Source organism: Osmerus eperlanus, chromosome 4 (genome assembly GCF_963692335.1).
Source record: "Osmerus eperlanus chromosome 4, fOsmEpe2.1, whole genome shotgun sequence".
Classification (NCBI taxonomy): domain Eukaryota; kingdom Metazoa; phylum Chordata; class Actinopteri; order Osmeriformes; family Osmeridae; genus Osmerus; species Osmerus eperlanus.
Window position 1 is genome coordinate 8,415,494 of NC_085021.1, and position 16,599 is coordinate 8,432,092.

The 16,599-nt window shown below is 53.1% G+C and overlaps 1 protein-coding gene across 15 annotated transcripts in view; it reads right to left on the reverse strand.

The window, feature by feature from the left end:
• Positions 1–4,159: 4,159 nt before the first annotated feature.
• The window catches only part of huwe1 (HECT, UBA and WWE domain containing E3 ubiquitin protein ligase 1), a 38,025-nt gene continuing 25,585 nt past the window's right edge, over positions 4,160–16,599 (reverse strand). For 11 of the 15 annotated variants that reach the window (XM_062458577.1, XM_062458585.1, XM_062458582.1 and 8 more), the window contains 25 exons: positions 16,395–16,564; positions 16,229–16,274; positions 15,208–15,570; positions 14,769–14,979; positions 14,548–14,672; positions 14,217–14,440; positions 13,591–13,985; positions 12,785–13,457; positions 11,852–12,596; positions 11,467–11,555; positions 11,134–11,290; positions 10,819–10,952; positions 10,389–10,602; positions 9,988–10,226; positions 8,808–8,904; positions 8,557–8,706; positions 7,928–8,173; positions 7,639–7,756; positions 7,223–7,363; positions 6,808–7,095; positions 6,548–6,653; positions 6,163–6,280; positions 5,768–5,949; positions 5,434–5,624; positions 4,160–5,029 (listed from right to left, as the gene is read on the reverse strand). In XM_062458577.1, the coding sequence (XP_062314561.1) occupies positions 4,927–5,029; positions 5,434–5,624; positions 5,768–5,949; positions 6,163–6,280; positions 6,548–6,653; positions 6,808–7,095; positions 7,223–7,363; positions 7,639–7,756; positions 7,928–8,173; positions 8,557–8,706; positions 8,808–8,904; positions 9,988–10,226; positions 10,389–10,602; positions 10,819–10,952; positions 11,134–11,290; positions 11,467–11,555; positions 11,852–12,596; positions 12,785–13,457; positions 13,591–13,985; positions 14,217–14,440; positions 14,548–14,672; positions 14,769–14,979; positions 15,208–15,570; positions 16,229–16,274; positions 16,395–16,564 (5,525 nt within the window). In that variant the 3' untranslated portion in view covers positions 4,160–4,926. The remainder of the gene's footprint in view (positions 5,030–5,433; positions 5,625–5,767; positions 5,950–6,162; positions 6,281–6,547; positions 6,654–6,807; positions 7,096–7,222; positions 7,364–7,638; positions 7,757–7,927; positions 8,174–8,556; positions 8,707–8,807; positions 8,905–9,987; positions 10,227–10,388; positions 10,603–10,818; positions 10,953–11,133; positions 11,291–11,466; positions 11,556–11,851; positions 12,597–12,784; positions 13,458–13,590; positions 13,986–14,216; positions 14,441–14,547; positions 14,673–14,768; positions 14,980–15,207; positions 15,571–16,228; positions 16,275–16,394; positions 16,565–16,599) is intronic. The other 4 variants (XM_062458590.1, XM_062458581.1, XM_062458586.1 and 1 more) reach the window with 3 other exon arrangements.

Here is a 16,599-nt window from a genome sequence, read left to right on the forward strand (position 1 = left end):
TCCTCTTTCAAACGTAACTACTTCAGCTTACTTTCAGCTAGAGACACCATTCAACCTTTAAAATGTTCACAAGACATTCAGCTATTCCCAAATGATTCAGCTTTTTCAAATGTTCAGCCAATTTTGAATTATGACAGTTTGAAATACATTAAAATGTTTGCTCCTTCTTGATTTTTATGAATGAGCAGCAAGCAGAGTGTGCCACTCTGTTTGCTGCTCTTTTTCTGATATTCAACTAATTTGTCAAACAAATTCCTCTAACGTTCATATAGTTTAACTTACAGAAACAAGTTATACCTTAAAATGTAGGAAAAATTGTCCTCTTTCAGCCAATGTAACTACTAAAGAGCTCACATTTACAGATTTTCAGCTATGAGCCTTGAAGCGAGAGCAGCCTTTCAAATTCTCTCACTAACTTCAATGGAGAGGTGAGTAAAATCAGTCAGAGAAAGCAAGAAGGAACAAGATTTTGAAACTGCCGATAGAGTCGTATTTCTGACCGCACAGACATATAAAGGACATCTCTGGTTTCGGCAGAGTCTTGGGTCTCGGAAAATATCCTTATATTTTGGATTGGACGTATAGTTTTGCGTCTAGGTCAACTTGTTTGAGGTGTGGATGCTAGGTAAATGTTCGTTTTTCTCTCTGCCTAGCTCGTTAGCTATCACAGCTGCGCCATCACCGTGGCAACCAAACAAACAAGCACCAGGAAAGCAAAAGGAACACGTTTTTGAAACTGCAGGTAGAGTCGTATTTCTGACTGCACAGACATATAAAGAATATCTCTGGGTTCGGCAGAGTCTTGGGTCTCGGAAAATATCCTTATATTTTGGATTGGACGTACAGTTTTGCGTCTAGGTTATCTTGTTTGAGGTGTGGATTCTAGCTACATTTCTCTTATTCTCTGCCCTCAGCGCGTTAGCAATCATAGCTGCACCATCACCGTAACGACAGACACGCACCACTCAGTCTCTCACACAGGTGATTGGTACGTTTACTTGACCATGAGAAACACGATTACTAGCAATTGTCGGTTTATGCCAATAATACGATTACTCCGTTTACATGTGTAATTAGTTATGCGATTACTCAATAAACGCGTCTACATGATTCTTTTTTATTAATCGTTGTATGCTCCACGGACAAAACTTGCACCATCATCCTTCTGCAACAAAGTGTCGCCGTGTCTTCCTGTATCGGCTCTACTGCTGTATGTTTCATTCCATCAACACATTGAATCCTACTAAGAAAGCCGAGTAAACGCACTCAATGGTAGGCTACATCTGCTACTGCTATTACTATCCCAACTATAATTTCAGCTGTTAAAACGATAATATTCTTGTTCCGACTAGCTAGCCTACTTCTTCTGTTTAACAGTTCAGCTTTCAGCTTCTCCCGCATTGTAGGCTATTTTAGCTCTTAGCTTTGTTAAGATGATGCAGATGATGCAGTTCAGCTTCCACACTGCCTCTTTTGTGTGACTCACACATTTTTGAAATTCATTTCAGCTTGCGGGTATTTTCTCATTTCTCACTTTTATACTTTTTAAAATATTAAGGTTTTTGTGCAAATTATTCTCCCTTTAAAAGTAATGGTAAATCCTTTCAAATCATTGTTGGAATGCTGCTCCAGCCCCTTTCAAAAATACCTTTCGGTTGCTTTGAAGCTTCAGCTTATAACTTTCTACTAAATTTTCACTATTTTCAGCTTTTTTAGCATGGTCAGCTATCCCCATTCAGGTTTTCAGCATTCTCACTGCTGTTTCGCAGGAACAGCCTTTTCTAGTTATTATTATTCTTCTTGCCCCCCTAAAACTCAGTCAATATTTGGCCTACATAGACAACCTAGGTGTCAAACGTTTCGTCTTGGTAGCGATTGAGTTGCTTCTATTGGGATTTACGTTCCGTTGCATGGTTTAGGCTCAAGTTACGTTTTTGTGGCGAAAAGTGAAGCTAACGTGGCTAATTTGCTAGCCACAGTCACTGACGTTACTAACGTCACGAAAACACGCGTGACTACCTGTAGCAGAACATTCGTTTCGCATCTGTTAACTTGGGGGATAGCTAGGCTAACTATAGCTTTACTGCAAGGCAGCTGCAGAAACGCCACAAGCAAAGAGGCCAGGGTGATAACTATTTACTTATTTTACTTTGTGATGTGAAACACAATTGTAAAATGTAATGTACAATATTAGCTGATATTATTAAGGAAGTAGGCCCACATCTACTTTCAGGAACGGTAGTCTACTATTTCACTGAGGCATTAGCATGACATTAGCCTCTGTTACCCGGGCAACACATACTACAGTGGTCTATGATGCATCTGTTTTCAATCATTAAAATAAACATTCCTCACAAATACATTTTCGTTGTAGGATTTATTATGACATTACATTACAAGTAAACGATTTGTTGGTGAAATTATCATTACCTGTGGTTTCAAACCAGTGTTGCTCACTGCAACGCTGTACAGTAGCCTACGCGAGACACTACAAAAACATCTACACAGCTGTTTAGGAAGTCAAACGGCGACAAAACATGTTTGGCACTACCCTTACTTAAATCAAAAGTCTTTCAATAGGTGAAACTATCTGACTACTAACCTGAACTTCATTGCCACAGCTTAAACTTTGTCAATCTGTTCATGAAAATAATTAATTTCAGCCTAAACCGTACAACGGAACGTTAAATCGAATTCAACCAACGCAATCGCTACCAAGACGAACACAGCAGTAGTCTTGCAATAGCGATTGTAAATTCTTTTGTTGATCTGGTAGGATGAAAACAATAAAAATGTTCTCAAAATCATTTGGTTTGCTTGTAGTGATTCACAATAACTGCTGAAGTAAACACTTCCACCCTCAGATCATAATAGAGCATGACCCTAAGGATGAAGAAAAAGTGACTGACCTCACCTGGAATGGTTTGCCTCTTCTTGGAAATAAACCAGTTAATACTCACCCAAGTACTTGCATGTGTACAGTGTGTTGCATCAATGCATACATGCTTCTGAGTTGCTCCTGTACACTGAGCATATACTGTATACTCCTCTGTCTCAGGTCCAATCTTGGACACTTTACATCTGTTTTCCTCCAAAGACCACCTAAAGCAACAGGTCATTCATTCCTGTGATACCTGAAATGTTGTCCCTCCCCCGTACGTAGTCGAGATCCTGGTGTTACTCTGACTGACATGAAACTGAAGCCATTCCAGGCACCACTGTAATCAAGATAGCCTACATGTAACTGTACCGTTCCTCTCCTTAAAAATCCACACCAGATACCCCTGCCATTTCTTCTTCTACGTCACTCTCGTTTCTTAATCGTTCTTCCAAACGTGGACATTTAGGTAGCAAAAATGTGATGATTGTCATATATCCCAATTAGAAAGAATAGACTTATGTCTGTAGGTTTCATACCATTGTTGGCCACTTTCGTGGCTGGATATTACATAACACTCGTGACAAATTGGAACTTTTGTGCATCTTGGAATATGATACGATCTGGATTTCAAAATATGATGCTTGAACATACATTGGTCTCTGTAATACTTCTCATGTGTAGGAAAGTGGCAGGTCCTGAGGTTCCTAAACGCTGACTTTCCCCGACTGTAGTTTAAGAGAATATTTACAGTCATGACATTGGGCTATGTTGTGCACATCACTGACAGCTTTACAAATTCACAATTTGATGCCATAATCTTCCAGCCACAATTTTTTTAAATATGCACTTCTGGGTAAGTAAAGTTGATTAATATCAAGTTATACAATTGGGAAAGCTATAACATAATACTTTGAGATGATTCATGATTTTAAGCTTGTAAAACTAAACATACCATGAACCTCTATCTGATAGAATTTAATGAAGAATGTCTCCACTGTGGATTCAAGCACATTCAAGGTTCATTTTCTGTGAACCAAACTTAAGGACTATCCTTTTCTAGATTTCAATTTTTTTATGCCAAGGCCCATGGGAACCCTGTTCAAATGATGATCTACTGTATGTAGACAGTTTGGTCAATACACACCGAGTAGGCCTAATTGTCTCCATGTCTCAATTAACTTTAAATAAGTGCAAGCGCACATGTTTAGCTCAATAGGTTTTGATGAATGGTGTCACTAAAATAAATAAGTTAAAACAATCTTAAAAGAGACAATAGACTCAATTTTATGCATTTATTCATGTAGTTATTTCACTCTGATTCAAAGGCTCAAGGCTGGGTCAGCGATTTAATAGCCAAAAATACTCTAGATTTTGTGGTTAATTTCTTCTCCTTCACTTGTTCGTTTTTTTGTACCATCCTTCCTTAAAAATGCCACAAAACTTTGAAAAGTGCATTTTCCTGAATTTCTTCAAAACTTCTCAAGTTATTTAACCCTGCCCCCTCCCCCTAAAAACACCCATCTTTCAAGGCTTATGAGGTCACAAATTTGCAACGAGAAACCAACATTTTTTCCCCAAAGGTTTTATAACCATCCTGTTCACACACAAACAACCTTCTCCTTTTTACACAGCCAGAGAAGAACAAAAAAGATTAAACATAATAAACTCCCAAACCTTTTGTACAGAGAAATCAAACTAAATGGAGAAAATGTCTTTTATATTAGTCCATGTGTTTATCCTCTGCCTCCACTCAGGGTTGTCATTTTAATAGGGAAGGAAGAGGGGAGACGCACAAATATACCAGGTACAGTTGTGTGTGTCAACATGAGGCTCTGTGTGTAGTAGGCAATGTCAATCAGTCCGTCTGGCTTGCTGGTCTGACTTTCTTTTACATGGGATTAGAAACCAGTAAACCTAGGCCATTTGCGTCTATAATAGTGTAAGAGTGCGTGTGTCCTCAGTTTGAATCTGTCAAGAGTAGGCAAATCTAAATCGTGTATGTGTGTGTGTGTGTGTGCGCGGCATTGGTTTAAGAGTCTCAGTGTCTAAGCCAGTCCGAATCCCTCGGAGCATTCCTGAATGGCCATCAGCAGCATGTGTCTCAGCTTCTCATAGCTCTCGTAGGCTGGGAGGTCCAGCTGGTTAAAGCTGCAAGAGACAAAGGAGGGAGAGAGGTGAGAGAAGGACAGACCCTCAGGAGACGCTAAACCTCCCCAGAGCCCATTCATGAAACCTTCTCCCTGGGCCAGTGAGGAACCCAGGTCCTCGACTGACTTGCATGACACCAACATGACCGAAACCTAAAGTTCAAAAGACTTGATACAAGTCCAGTGGGTGCTGTGAGGGTGAGGTGTTTCTTTACCAGGTGTGGGCTGAGGGGAGGGTGAGGTGTGTCTTTACCAGGTGTGGGCTGAGGGGAGGGTGAGGTGTGTCTCTACCAGGTGTGGGCTGAGGGGAGGGTGAGGTGTGTCTCTACCAGGTGTGGGCTGAGGGGAGGGTGAGGTGTGTCTCTACCAGGTGTGGGCTGAGGGGAGGGTGAGGTGTGTCTTTACCAGGTGTGGGCTGAGGGGAGGCGGTCGGTGGAGCGGTCGTCGCGATGGATCTGGAACTTCTGGATGCCGTTCATGCCCTCGAGCGCGGCGAAGCCCTGAAGGGGCACCTTGGAGGTGCCTGTAACAAACTGCAGGAACTTGGCCCGGTCGGCCTGGTCGAAGGAGCGCAGGGCCCTCCAGAACCACTGGATCTGGGTACACCACACGTCCGGGTAGAAAAAACATGGGAGTCGTTAGGGATAGCAATAGCAAAAAGTGGCGGTCTGATTGGCGAGTGTGTGTGTGTAGTCAAACGGGTCTTCGGTCTTCAGTAGCGGCTGGTTGCGCGTCCTACCTGTATTGAGCTGGACTGGTACTTGTGGTACTCGGTGTTGGCCTTGAGGTCGTCGATGTCGATGGTGGGCAGGCCGGAGATGAGCAGCTCTAGCTCCTGCTCTGTGAAGATGGAGATGAGCCTCTTGGGGATGATCTCATAGAAACCCTCCAGGAAGGCGGCCAGCTGCTTACGGATGGCACCTGGAGGGGGAGGAAGGGAGGGGTCACACCATTAGGATCCAACAGGTTTACTGAAATATTCTCTATTGCTTTCTCCAAATAAGTTCAAAGCGTTAGACAACTGGACACTTAGTATTGGCCTTATTCTGAAAGCCCTCAGCATGTGTGATATTGGTTGTGTTTTCCTAGCCCCTCTTGCCACTCTGATGGGATGACTTGGTTGAAGGTTCTCACCGGTCATCTTCATCTGGCACACCAGGTGCACGTACTCCTTCTTGTTCTCCTCCGTCACGATGATGTTGGCCCCGTTGGGCTTCAGGTCCCGCACCTCACACACCCCAAACTCCTGAACCTGTACACACACACACACACACACCAGCACACATGCTTCAGTGCTGCTTCACAGTAGATAAGATAACCCTTGGGTAACACCATCTCAGTAGCAGCCCTTCAGTGCCGTCAGATGGATAACCATCCGCAGTGCCACAAACAAAAGATATTGAATCAAAGATAGACGTAGATCATTCTAGAATCAGGCCCCCGAGGTGCTGCATCCTCGGACAGTTTGAAGAGGTGGTGAAACCCACTGGACTGGGGAGAGGGCTGAGGAGGGACTGACCTCAGTGCTGAATGTCAGCTCGTAGCCCAGGGTGGACACATCGTTCTCCAGTAAGTACACCAAGCCCTGGAAGAAGGGGTAGTCCTCGCTCTCCATGTCAGTATACCTGGAGGAGGACAGACGACACACAGCAGTCAACCTCACAGTCTGTCTCCACACACAAAGCCACACTTTTGACGCTCGCACAGCACATTACGTGAAGTCACAACCACGTCTCAGTGTCTCAGTGAGTCCTGGCTAGCGCATGGTGGGGACGCTACCTAACACTCTTGCCCAGGATGTGCTTGTAGAAGCTGCGGGTGAAGTAGCACTCCAGCAACCGGTTGTCGTAGACGGCCTTGGCCACCACGCGGCCCACAAACTTGAAGTAGCTGAGGTGGTTGGGGTTGCAGTGGGACGACGGGTTGATGGTGTAGGTGACGCGGTCGCCGGGCGAGGTGCGGAACAGGGCGTACATGGGGTTGAACATCTCCCGGGAGATGATCATGTACCACTCCCTCAGCAGGCCGCCGGCATCCTGGCCCTCCTCGCCCTCGAACACAATGTACCTGCAGGGGGGGGATGGGGGAACCCAGAAAGGGGGTGAAAGGGAGACATGGCAACTCATTCAGCAAAGTGAGAGAGATGACGAGAGAGCTAGACTGGTAGAGAGAGAGAGAGGGGGGGGGGTCTCACAGTCTGTTCTTCATGTCCTCTGGGCTCTTGCGGTGCAGCTCTCGGTACGAGTCCTCGAACACGTGGTCCCTCCTCACGTGCACCGCCATGTCCTCCTTCCTCAGGCCCTCGTCCAGACGCTCCAGCTCCTGGCGGAAGTACCTTGGTGGGGGGGAGGGGGGAGATGGTGAGGGGTTGGGATGGGACGGGGACCCAGCTTTACCCAGACTCACACTGAAGAAGAGTTCTCCCCCCATAAGGTTTCGCGTGACATGAACTGAAAACTTTCATCTCAGAAACCAACACTGATGGTGTGTGGTGAAGAAAGGGGCTGAACATTGTGGCGAGGGGAGGGTCTGTGCGTGTGTGTGTGTCTGTCTGTCTGTGTGCGTGCGCCTGTCTGTGTGTGTCTGTGTGCGCGCGCATGTCTTCCATACTTCCGCTTGACGTCGAAGTCCAGGATGCGGATGTAGTCGACCAGCACGGCGAAGGGCCCGTCGGCCAGGTGGGTGGTGGACTGACGCAGGATCTGGTTGAGCACGGTGCGGTGCGTCTCTGAGAGAGGGGGGGAAGGGAGGGGAGACACGGAGGTGGACAGAGAGACAAACGAAACAAAAAGGAATGAAGGTGGTTAGTTGCCATGTCAAATCAGAACCCGTCAAAAGACCGAATCCATCCATTTCCCTTCAACCACCACCCCCCCCCCCCACCACCACCACCACTGACCAGCGAAGCGCAGGAACTTCTGCGTGTCGGGGGGCAGGTTGGAGGAGATGTGCATGGAGGAGGGCTCCCGGGAGAAGAAGGGGTCCAGGGAGGAGGGCGTGGCGGGGGTGAGGGGCGCTGGGGACAGGGGCGGGGGCTCGTCCTTGATGTGGGACAGCTGGCTCTCCCGCGTGTCGCGCACCGGCGGCTTGCTCTCGCGCTCCGTGGCGTGGACCAGGAAGAAGGCCTCCACCGCCGGCTGCAGCACTGCAGGAGGAAGAGGACATTAACACACACACACACACGTATAGGGGTGTGTGTGTGTGTGTGTGTGTGTATACGGCACTGTGGAAAAGGCACCCCAGTTCTTTGACATGAATATTGTTTTTAGTCTTCTGTATTTGCGCAGCGAAAGGTTTCGTCTTTCCATTGAAGCATTTTTGCTTTACCGTTTTAAAATGTCATTGTGCCTAAGACTTTCTCATAGCACCGTATATGTACGTGTGTGTACAGAAGGACAAAAAGAGCGGCATGGTGTAAAGACAGACGTGTTGTGTCAGACAGACGTGTTGTGTCAGACAGACGTGTTGTGTCAGACAGACGTGTTGTGTCAGACAGACGTGTGTTGTGTCAGAGCGGCGTGGTGTTACCCAGGACAGCGTGCTGGTCATGGGACTCCTCCAGCTCCTTCAGACACTCCCCGAGCATGTCCCACAGCTCGTCCAATAGCAGCTGCTCGCTCAGCAGGGGGAGGTCCGGCAACCTTTCCTCGTTCTCTGATTGGCTGTTGCCCTCTTCGTCTGTCAAAAACATGCCAAATGAAAACGATCAATAAAGGTCTACACAGTTGGGGGGAAAACAACCGCGTGCACAACCAAGTGTGTGTGTGTGTGTGTCTCACCCAGGGGGGCAGGGTCCTGGTCCAGAGGGGAGGGCTGGTCCACATCCATGGGGGAGTCGTCCCTCTGGGCGGCCTGAGACTCTGCCTGCACCTCTGACTGGAGGGGGGGAACACAGGGGGCAGGAGGACCATGAGGAGGGGGAGGGAGGACAGAGAGACAGAAGGAGAGAGAATATGGGAGGCAGCAAGTGAAAAGAAAAACAGAGAGGGTTATCAATACAGGTTTGTGCTTGCGCGGCCCTAACCATAACCCGAGTTTGCCATGCAACGTGACATTCCCAAAGACCTCACACAGAGCGCGGGACAGGGGAGTGGGCGAGGCCAAAAGCATGAAGCCATGACAACCAGCCAATAATCATCATCATCATCATCATCATCATCATCATCATCATCATCAACTTGAGATCAGATCCAACAGAGGCAGGCAGAATATTCTCAATCCAGACCGGCCAACAGTACGACACCAGACAAGACAGACAGATCGTCCGCACAGAGAATGCGATGCATGTATTGCTGTCTGTTCACGAGCATTCATTCTTTGTCGAGCTTGTGTGTGTGTGTGTGTGTGCACTCAGATGGCGGGTTTTGATGATGATGCTGTCTGGGTGAACGGCACGCTGCTCCAGAGACCCTGCATGACCTGTTCACGTGATTGGCTCGATTCAGATACTGCTCACTGGGCTAGGGGTCAGTCTGGGTATGATGTCAGCGACATCACTCGTGGTATCAGGTGTGTGTGTGTGTGTCAGTAGTATGATGCGGTAATGACCTGTTCATACATTTCTCAGCGCAATGTATGAGTTCATGTTGTGCATGTGTGTTGTCAGCACACACGTACACTTTGGATGAAAAATTGGGCGTATTCAATGCGAGCGTGTTAGATAGATCTAGTGTCTCATCTCAGCGTAAGCTTGGGGCCAGAGTGCAGTATGCCTGGAGCATTTGCATGATGGGGGTTAATGCTGGTACAGGAAAGGTTGTGCTGGATGGGAGTCGAGTTTGAGTATTAATGAGAGTATGCATGGTATGCGAGCGTGTTTGGCCACAAGCCGGAGTAGGATGTGTGTGTGGAGGGTGATGAGTGTATGGGTGCGGGTGAGGCGTGTGGGCAGGTGTGTGTGCGGGCTGGCTCCATCAGTAGCGGTTGTGCCCTGCTGTCAGTGCGGCCAGTCATGCTAACCGTGGCGGCGGCAGCAGCAGCAGCGCTGGGTGGGGCTGCGGGCGGGGCAGCGGCGGGGACATGGGGGGCCGCGACCGAGGCTCCGGCGGCCACGACGGCAGCGGCGGTGGGGGGCGGGGCCTGCTGGAGGCGGCGTGCCCGCTGCCCCTCTCTCACCATCTGGATGATGGCGTCCGCCTCGGCCTCCAGCTGGCGCACGGCGGCCTGGATGCTGCTGGCCGAGCCCAGACTGGTGGAGCCTGGGGAGGGGAGGAAGAGGAGGGGTCACTACAGGAAGGAACAGGACCTACTTACTACAGATGGATTATCAGGTACCACGGATACATGTGTAGACAAAATATAGTTCATTAGCTATTAATAACCAGAGAGGGGGACAGTGTGTGTGTGTGCTCTCTTCCTACCTAGCCGTCCTGTCTGCTTGGCCTTCTTGTTGGCGCGGCGTGTGTCCTCCCTCAGCTGGATGATGACCTGCAGCACGCGCAGGAAGAACTTCTGCGTGGACGTCTTGGAGGTCAGGGAGCTCATGCAGGGCAGCTGGAGCTCGCGGCCCCCCAGCGTGCGCTTCTGGGCCGCCACGATCACCACGCTCTCCGACCCGTCGAACCTGCGCCCCCGCCAGCGCGCGGGGACGGGCGGCGAAGCAGAGGACAGTCATTATGGAGCACTGGGCACAGCCGGCACACCACGCTTCAATCTCTCACACGTGCACACATCATCACACACACACACACCTAGTAGCAGGGCTTTCTATAACCAGGGCTGTCAGGTGTTCATAAGGCCTGGATGGGCCCCCCCCAGCAACACCCTCTCCTCAGCACCACCCTCTCCTCACCTGCTGGGCACCTTGCCCCTGAGCCTGGCGGACAGGGACGAGTCGTCAGACGGGGCGTCAGGTGACTGGGCGTCGGCCCGGGCTCGTCTCTGCTGCTCCAGGTTGTACTCCCTCAGCTCAGCCAACAGAGTACCTGGGGGGGTCAGAGGTTATACATGAGTACCTGGGGGGGTGTGTGTGTGTGTGTGTGTGTGTGTGGTACTGACCGATCTGCTTGCAGAGTGTGTACCCCAGGTGTGTGTGTGTGTGTGTGGTACAGACCGATCTGCTTGCAGAGTGTGTACCCCAGGTGTGTGTGTGTGTGTGGTACTGACCGATCTGCTTGCAGAGTGTGTACCCCAGGTGGCGGGCCCCGCTCAGCAGCAGTCTGAGCACCGTGTCCCTGGTGGCTCCGTCTCCTCTGGACAGCTGCAACAGGATGTTGGCCGCGTCCTCCAGACCCTCCTCTGAACACGAGTGGGAGGTCAACACCTGGACACACACACAAGAACGACGACCATCAGGTTAACAAGAAACCTGATAACCACCAGGGAAAACATAAACCTGATAAACCTGAACCACCAAGACAGACAGATCACACTCAAAGAAACCCTTAAACACACAAGAAGCAACAACCTGTTTGGGGAGCTGTGTGTGTGTGTTCATACCTCCACGGACAACTGCAGCTGTTTCTCTGTGAGTCCCGTTGATGCCAGCTTGGTGTCACTCTCACTGCTGACGATTCCTCTCTGCTTCCCTGTAAGGACAAACACACACCTGAATCTCTCTCTCCTCCACCCAGCCAGTCTACATGCTGCCCTGAGCTCCATGCTGACCAACACATACACATCCTGTACATTATCTGATCTAGTACACTGGCCATGCCCAGGAGGGGAAAATGTAGGTGTTTCAGCAGCAGAGATGCAGGCAAAAGCGAAGGTTTGTGCTTATGGGATATGCTGTCCATGTGTTGCTGATGGCTAACATTACTGAACTACTAATCTGGGAGCTGCAGAAGTGTCTGTGACATGAGTCCCAAGAGGGGCAGCTGACCTGCTGAGCCGGCTCCAGAGGTGGAGGTGATGGACACGGCCGTGGAGGACGTCTGGGCCAGCCCCGTCCCTGAGGACGAGCCCTGGACGGCGCCCAGCAACACCGCCCCGGGGACCACCGAGCCCTGGGCCACGCCCGCCGGCACGGGGGCTGCAGCCACGCTGGTGGTGGTGGACGTGGCCGGGTTGGCGATGCCGGCGGCGGCGATGCCGGCCTGCGGGGCGGGGTGCCCGGCGGGCACCTCGGTGGCCTTGTTGTCGGGCAGGGCGATGGAGATGAGGGACAGCAGGCGCAGCAGCTTCTCAGTGAGCAGGGAGCTGCGGCGGATCACCGGGTGGGACAGCATGTTCATCAGCTGGCCCAGCGGAGACGCCTCCAGGCTCAGCTGGGCGCCCTCCGCCTCGCCCGCGCCGCCCAGAGGCACCGTCTTCATGGAGGCCTTGCCCTTGCGGCTCACGTTCATGTTGTCCAGCTTGACCAGCAGGTCCCAGAAGTCGGTGGAGATGCCCAGGGACTGGGCGGCCGAGCAGGAGCCCAGGGAGTTCTGGCCGGAGGAGGGGTTGCCGGGGGGGTTGGAGGAGGGGTTGTTCTGGGAGGTGGCCCCACCTCTGGAGCCGCCTCCTCCTCCTCCCCCTCCTCCTCCCCCTCCAGAGGCCACGGCACACAGACGGGCGTCCAGGTCGGACGAGGACGACGAGGAGAGGAGGTCCTTGCAGCGTTGCTGGGTGAAGTGACTGGGGAACACCTGGAAAGTCAGGGGAGGAACAGAGCGGCTTAAGGCTCAATGACAAAACGATCCAACAACCAAACCGACACCTGACTGGTCTGGTTTGTTGACATTTCAAGGAACTGGTTTGCCTGGTGGCAGCCAATCCCCCCTAACCCTAACCCCCCCACCCCCATCACTCTGCAGTCATGTCCCCCCTCTCTCACCTTAGCCAGCTGGATGAGTGTGTCCAGTACATGACGACAGACCACGGGAGCTGCCTGGGGGTGGATGTGGACGGTGGAGCCGCCCCCGGAGGCGCAGGTCACGCCCCCTCCGGCCCCCGACATGGCCCCGCCCAGCGTCCCCGCCCCGGACGAGCCGCCGGCGGCGGCCGAGGAGTGGCGGTCGGCGTGCTTCCTCCCGGACGCCCGCTGGATCTGGAAAATGTTCGTCCGGCAGCCCAGCGCCGCGTCCATGGAAACGGAGAGCCAGGAGAGCTGGGAGGAGCTGCGGGACTCCACCCTGTTCAGCAGCTCCAGGGAGGAGGACGAGGAGGAGGACGAGGACGAGAGGGAGGACGAGGCCTGGGAGGCCGCCTTGCCCCCGCAGCCCGCCTGCGAGGCGGCGGCCCTCTTCCCGCGGGCCTCGTCCAGGCGGGACGTCTCCAGGCACACCTCGCTCTCGCTGCTGCGCTGCAGGATGGACAGCAGGCTGCGGATCACCCAGCCGCGCGTCTGCGAGTGGTAGCACAGGTTGCGCAGCACGCGGTGCAGCCGGCTGGTGTTGAGCTTGGGCTCGTCCACGAACAGCAGCACCAGCAGGCAGGACAGGGCCTCGTGGTCCAGGAGCAGGCGGCCGCGGAGGCGCAGGAGGGAGTCCACGCTGGAGCTGGAAGGTCTGGAGAGAGAGAGAGAGAGACCTCAGTCAGAAACGGCAAGGAGATGGAGCTCTATACACTTTGCAGATCTAGTCCACATAAACATCAGCGCGCGCGCACACACACACACACACACACACAGTCCTCCCTCACCTGCTGTGGTTGGCCCCCCCGCCCATCTGGAAGGTGCCCCCCCTCTGCACCGCCAGTCGTGTGTACTGGACCCCCCGGTTGCCGCCCAGGCGGCTGGTGAAGGCGGGCGAGCGCAGGATGGCCGACAGGGCCGAGGACGAGCTGTGTCCGAACAGGCGCTCGTGCATCAGCTGCCGCTGGCGCGCCTCCTGCTCGCGGCGCAGGGCCGCCGCCTCGGCCGCGATGTCCGGGGGCATGACGGCCAGCACGCTGTCCTCCATGTCCTCCAGCACGCTGCGCCGCAGCTCCGACGGCAGCGTCTGGATGAAGGTGACGGGGTCCAGGGGCGTGTCGCTGGTGGGGGGCTGCTGGGAGAGATCCCGCCTCTGCTGCTCGGCTCTCTGCTGGGCCAGGACCTGCAGGAGGAGGGGGCGGGGGGGTTAGGCTTTCTACAACCAGCTACACCGCAGTATGACGGTACCATTATATTGGGAGTGATCTACAGTTTGTCTACTTGCACCAAACCATGTTCTGGTTGTCTGGCCTCTGGGAACATTGTTGAAGCGTGTCTAACAGTTGAGCTCTGTATAACACTGCAGAGGTCTGTCTGCCATGTACTGACAAGGTTTCATTTCCCCGGTGCTCACCTCTTCCTGAATGGCGGGGGGCAGGGCAGCCAGGAACTCGGGGCTGACCTCTGTGACCCCGGGCCCTCCGCCCAGCACGGGGGTGGTGGTGGAGGGCAGGTTGGATGTGGCCGGGGGGCGGGACGGAGGCCGGATGCCCAGCTGGTTCTGCAGGACCTCCCGGCGGATGTCTTCGGGCAGGGCCGCCAGGAAGGACGGGTCAACACCCTCCGGCAGACTGATGCCTGGAGACGGAGGAAACAGATGGAGTGAGTCGAGTGTGTGTGTGTGAGGTGAAAAGATCAGAGCACACACACACTTGAGAGCATCGTGGGCTCATGGGATCCCTCACCTGCCAGTGGGTCCTCATCCTCGTTGCTGGTGGATGGGAGAGGCTCTTCCTGGATGGCCTGTGATTGGCTGTCGGCGCTGTCACTCCTGGGGATGGTCTCACCAGGGGAGGAGACTGAGGTTGAGCTGGATGGAGGATGGGGGGGGATATATGTACATGTTCAATAAGTGCCATTTCCTTAAAAAAAATTACACACACACCCTGACCCCCAAGTCACTCACCCAGTCTCTGCGTCCGTCTGCCTGTCTGTCAGGCCACTGTCCCCACTTCCAGACAGTTCCTGGGACAGGTGACCTGGCTGGACAGGGTTGGGGGCGGGGTCTTCGTGCGTGGCAGAGGCGGGGCTACTGGTATCCATGGGTGACCCCTCGAGCTGTGACACGCCCACGGCGGCGGGCTCAGACGTCTCGACTATGTCTGGGCTGAGGGAGGCTGGAGGGGGAGACACGGGGCCAGTCAGTTACCCAGAAACCAACCGCTCACCATTTGACACAATCATTTGGCGTGACAAGTGACTAAGTGATTTGTTTTAAGAACACGGAGACAGAAGTAGGCAGAACAGTTTGGTTCGACAACATGGCCGCCAATACGGATTTAGCGCCTTCACTGGCGGCTCAGTCGGTGTACAGAATTTTGATAGGGTTGTCAAAATGAGTCTACCTTCCCTGACTCCATCCATCGCTCCTCCTCCTCCTCCTGCTCTCTCACCAGTAGTGGGCGCCGGGGACATCTCCATCTGGGACGCCTCCACGTCACAGTGGGGCCGCTCTCCTACTGACAGGGGGGGCAGGCCCGCCCCCGCCAGGGCCACCAGCGAGTTGGCGTGGGACTCTCCCAGCAGGAGGTCTGCGATGGGCTGGTGGACCTGCTGGCTGATGGCCGTCTCCAGGGAGACCAGGGCCTGTTGGTGGGGGGCGGGCGTGGTGGGCGTGAGCTCCCCAGAGGGAGGGGCGCTGAGGAAGCCCTCCGACACGCTGGGGGGGTCCAGGCAGGACCCGGCCCCGCCCTGGGCCTGCTCACCTTCTGATTGGACAACACAGAAGATGGGGAGGATTTAGTCAATGCAAGAGGCGGGTCAAAGGACTACATCAGCCAATGACAACAGCGAAGAGCTCCGTTTAGCGTCCATGTGCCGGCAGTAAGCACAGATGTTGGGCGGTGGCACTAAGGAAGGCAGTAAGTTGTATAGTTATCTCCTATACGGGGTGCACAATCTTGATCCCCAACAACAACACAACTTACTACCTCACCTCAGCACACCGAGAGGTCCTGCTGCTGAACACACACACACAAAATGCGTACCACGACACACTGCAGTGTGTGTTTGTCAAAACTCCAGTTGTAAACAGACTAAAACTAAAAGGCTCTATTAAGCCGGTTCTTCTTCAGGGCTTTTGTCTGAGCCAAGCTTGGAGGGCTGCGGTCTCCGCGGTGACGGACGACGGGAGCGACGGCTGCTGGTTGGTTGAGGCGTTGCCTTGGGAAAGACAGTAGACTGTATAGTTATCTCCCAGATCTGGTGTGATCCTAAAACTATACAAACTACTACCTCAGCCCACAGCACGCACTGTCTTCAGGGACGAGTCCTTCCCGTCGCTCACGGGTCACCTCCACCTCTCCACTACCTGAGCTGGAGGAGGGTGCATGGGATGATGCGTGGGGGGATGAAAGGAGACGGTACCTGCTGTGTTCTCTCCAGCACCGTTGACGGTCCCCAGATCAGAACCCTGGAGAACAGAGAGGGAGAAACAGTCAAGTCAGCCTGAGGCGGAGACGTCGGCATGTGAGGATCTTCTTAAAGCCCTTCTCTCCTGTGTCTCTCTGTGTGTGTGTGTCTGTGCGCCCACCTGCAGACTCTGCTCCCTGGCCTCCTCTCCTCCTCCTCCTCCAGAGGTCCTCCTCTCGTTCTGCTTGGCCTCCTCCTCCTCGGCCAGCTGCCTCCTCCTCTTCTCCCTGCGCTCCTCCAGCTCCTCGTCCCTCAGGCTCTCCAGGTGCTGCAGCACGGGCACCTTCACCACTGCAGGCAGCACACACCAGGGAGAGTGGGGGGGG